This window comes from Babylonia areolata, chromosome 8, assembly GCF_041734735.1.
Source record: "Babylonia areolata isolate BAREFJ2019XMU chromosome 8, ASM4173473v1, whole genome shotgun sequence".
Classification (NCBI taxonomy): domain Eukaryota; kingdom Metazoa; phylum Mollusca; class Gastropoda; order Neogastropoda; family Buccinidae; genus Babylonia; species Babylonia areolata.
Window position 1 is genome coordinate 13,917,810 of NC_134883.1, and position 5,000 is coordinate 13,922,809.

A 5,000-nucleotide genomic window follows, 5' to 3' on the forward strand; every position below is an offset into this window, starting at 1 on the left:
AGAGTAGGTATGTGTGATGACACAGACTGCCATGACCAGGGTGGACAGGGTGCACTGTACCTTGAAGAACACCAGGCGAGCCAGGAGATCGGTGATGTAGCTGCCCAGTGGCTTCAGAGACGGATAGGACTTAGCTGCCCACATAGCGGGTACCTGCACACACACACACACACACACACACACACACACACACACACACACACACACACACACACACACACACACACACACACACACACACATATATATATATATATGAATAGAATAGAATATGTCTTTATTACCAAGTGTACCGGTGTCACAAGGAATATTGGGGGGGAGGATAGTACACAACAAGATACGAACATAAATCGAAAATCATACATAAACACAGATACAGTAGAAATTAGGATACATACAAGTGCATATCAATATAAAAACTTGTGCATACTCACACATGCACGCACTGCACACACACACACACACACACACACACACACACACACACACACACACACACACACACACACACACACACACACACACACACACACACACACACACACATACGCACACACACACACACACACCCACACAACACACGCACACGCACACACACACACGTTTGAACAGAAGCTGCATATTACATGTGGATGGGGCTGATGACTATATCTTCAGGTAGATGGTTGTTGATATATATATATATATACATTATGTGTACATATATATATATATATATATATATATATATATATATATATATATATATATATACATATATACAGAGAGAGAGAGAGGAGAGATCAAGTGGTCATTCTACGATCACTTGGCCATATTCTCATCTCTGCACTGGTTATTGAAAAGCGAACAGCAAGCTTCCTGTTATATCATGTAACAAATTAAACAACATCTAAAACTAGGATTTCACCTGCAGAAAGATCCTCAGTTGTATTCATCATGTCTGGAAATACGGTAAACCAACAGATATCAATGCAATCCCTATCGTGTGTTTCACTTTTAAAAAATGTAACTGGCGCTACCGGTGTGCTGCCCAACTCAACTAACTCACTCACGATTGTTAAGAAAGGTATAACCAGATCGAAAATAACTTTATCATCCTGACTGCAAAGTGGAATATACAATTCCTCACAAAAACTCAGCTTGAGTCAACCGCTCTGTGAGTGCGCGGATTCCCTACCATCATAAGGCCATACACGCTCTCACTCACACACATAACGCATTCAGGTACAGCCTCCCCAACATCACAATCACTCAACAGACCTTGTACTTGCACCACCCCTTCATCACCAGTAACCACCACTACCAACACAACCTCCCCAACACCACCATGTATCATCAGTAACCACCACTACTAACACAACTTCCCCAACACCACCATGTATCACCAGTAACCACCACTACCAACACAACCTCCCCAACACCATGTATCACCAGTAACCACCACTACCAACACAACCTCCCCAACACCATGTATCACCAGTAACCATCACTACCAACACAACCTCCCCAACACCATGTATCACCAGTAACCATCACTACCAACACAACCTCCCCAACACCATGTATCACCAGTAACCATCACTACTACCAACACAACCTCTCCAACACCACCACCATGTATCAACAGTAACCACTACTACCAACACAATCTCCCCAACACCACCATGTATCACCAGTAACCACCACTACTACCAACACAACCTCTCCAACACCACCATGTATCACCAGTAACCACCACTACCAACACAACCTCCCCAACACCATGTATCACCACTAACCACCACTACCAACACAACCTCCCCAACACCATGTATCACCACTAACCATCACTACCAACACAACCTCCCCAACACCACCATGTATCACCAGTAACCACCACTACTACCAACACAACCTCTCCAACACCACCATGTATCACCAGTAACCACCACTACTACCAACACAACCTCTCCAACACCACCACCATGTATCAACAGTAACCACCACTACCAACACAACCTCCCCAACACCACCACCCTTGTACCACCAGGAACCACAACTACCAACACAACCTCCCCAACACCACCACCCTTGTACCACCAGGAACCACCACAACTAATACAACCTCCCCAACACCACCACCATGTATCAACAGTAACCACTACTACCAACACAACCTCCCCAACACCATGTATCACCAGTAACAACCACTACCAACACAACCTCCCCAACACCATGTATCACCAGTAACCACCACTACCAACACAACCTCTCCAACACCACCACCATGTATCACCAGTAACCACCACTACCAACACAACCTCTCCAACACCACCATGTATCACCAGTAACCATCACTACTACCAACACAACCTCTCCAACACCACCACCATGTATCAACAGTAACCACTACTACTAACACAACCTCCCCACCACCATGTATCACCAGTAACCACCACCACTACCAACACAACCTCTCCAACACCACCATGTATCACCAGTAACCACCACTACTACCAACACAACCTCTCCAACACCATGTATCACCAGTAACCACCACTACCAACACAACCTCCCCAACACTACCATGTATCACCAGTAACAACCACTACCAACACAACCTCCCCAACACCACCACCCTTGTACCACCAGGAACCACCACAACTAATACAACCTCCCCAACACCAACACCATGTATCACCAGTAACAACCACTACCAACACAACCTCCCCAACACTACCATGTATCATCAGTAACCACCACTACCAACACAACCTCCCCAACACTACCATGTATCATCAGTAACCACCACTACCAACACAACCTCCCCAACACCATCATGTATCACCAGTAACAACCACTACCAACACAACCTCCCCAACACCATCATGTATCACCAGTAACCACCACTACCAACACAACCTCCCCAACACCACCACCCTTGTACCACCAGGAACCACAACTACCAACACAACCTCCCCAACACCACCACCCTTGTACCCCCAGGAACCACCACAACTAATACAACCTCCCAAACACCACCATCATCACCCCACGGACATTGTACAATCCTTGTACCATCAATGACCATCATTACCAATAAAACCTCCAAAGAAAACCGCCATCACCCTACGGACCATGTACAACACGTACAGCTCTAGCATAACCAGTAACCACCACCACCACCACTACAACCTCTCCACCCCCACCACCTCTCCACACCCACAGCCTCACAGACCTTGCCGACCATCATGCTGTCGAAGACGTCCTCGAGCTCGGCCGACATGAGAACCAGGCCCTTGATGGCCTTGCGGATGTCCTGCAGCGACTGCCGCACCACGCTGATCAGCCTGTTGAAGCGGATCAGCTCCTGCACCAGCACCGTGTTCATCGACTCCTCGTAACGGACCGGGTACTTGCTCTGGTGCAGGTGACAGAGAGAGAGAGAGAGAGAGAGAGAGAGAGAGAGAGAGAGAGAGAGAGAGAAGAGTTCGTTAGTTGTATTCCAGGTGATATAATGACTAAGGTTATTCTCGTATTTTACATGCAGGTAAGTGAAAGGAGTTTGTTAGTTCTGTGTTTAATGCATGACATTCCAGGTGATTATATATGTACGACTTTTCTCGTAATTTTTTTTTTTTAATAAATGAAAACAACTAACAATTTAGCAGTGAATATGTCTGATACGGACCGGTATTTGCGAAGGGGTGATGGTGCGGAAGAAGATAGATAGAGAGAGAGAGAGAGAGAGAGAGAGAGAGAGAGAGAGAAAGAGAGAGAGAGAGAGAGCGAGAAGAGAGATACCAACCGACCAACAGACAGACGGATTAACAGAGAGAAAGATACAGAGGCAGACAGACAGAGAGAGACAAACAGACAGAGACAGACAGAGAGATAGAGACAGAGACAGACAGAGAGATAGAGACAAACAGACAGACAAGCAGACAGATAAACAGAGACAGACAGAGAGATAGAGACAAACAGACAGAGACAGACAAGCAGACAGATAAACAGAGACAGACATATACATAGATAGTCATAAACACAAACAGACAGAGAGAGTGACAGATATGAATAACCAGAGACAGACGGACACAGACAGACACAGCCAAAGAGGCGGTCTGTGCAGTCAGTCAGTCCTCACCTGGACCTCATCCAGGTTGAAGTCAGGAGGGATCTTGGTCAGGATGTCAGAAGCCAGGTCCTCGATGATCTCCTGTGAGGATTTACCTCCCCCTGACGTCTGCAACAGCAACAAAGATTTACGTCCCCTCACGTCTGCAACAGCGACATACAGTGGAGGTAGCTCCCTACTACTTGTAACTCATAACGCAGACTGTTCACTCTGTCCCACTTCCCTCTTCAAATAACACAACGCTCAAAGCATGCACAAACAGACAGATAGATAGATAGACAGACAGACAGACACACACACACACACACACACACACACACACACACACACACACACAAGCATGCACGCACGCACGCAAGCACGCACATATATAGACACAAACATACAGACAGACACGTACACACACACACACACACACACACACACACACACACACACACACACACACACACATTTAAGACAATACAAGCGCGCACGATACAAATCAAAATTACCTGCGTCTTCACATGAAGCGAAGTGACCTTACATCACAAAATAATTGCGTTCTTTCAGCGTTCTATCCAGTTCTACATAAAGGTATTGACGAAAGTCCTTCTGACATGACCCCTGATATTTCTGCTTCCACGTGTTACAAAGTGGGTATTTCAACACAGCAATTTCAGTAGATAAATCATCAATATCCCATCATAATTATCAGCTATTCGAATCACCATCGACAGAATCGTGTCATTCTGAACGTTCATATTTTGCTATCATATAGAATGAACCAAATAAAAAACAAACATAATAAAGCAAAAAACGAAACCAAAGAAACAAAACCAAAAACAATAATGAATAAATAAAAATAAAAGATAAAAAAGGAATAGAAAGAATATATCATAAAATG

At 45.2% G+C, this 5,000-nt stretch overlaps 1 protein-coding gene across 1 annotated transcript in view; it reads right to left on the minus strand.

Moving 5' to 3' along the window:
• LOC143284975 (dynein axonemal heavy chain 3-like) overlaps window positions 1-5,000 on the minus strand; it is a 198,196-nt gene that overhangs the window by 3,625 nt on the left and 189,571 nt on the right. Inside the window, exons 84-86 of the mRNA XM_076592137.1 lie at window positions 4,124-4,222; window positions 3,218-3,400; window positions 61-153 (exon numbers count right to left, since the gene is read on the minus strand). Of these exons, the coding sequence (XP_076448252.1) occupies window positions 61-153; window positions 3,218-3,400; window positions 4,124-4,222 (375 nt within the window). The remainder of the gene's footprint in view (window positions 1-60; window positions 154-3,217; window positions 3,401-4,123; window positions 4,223-5,000) is intronic.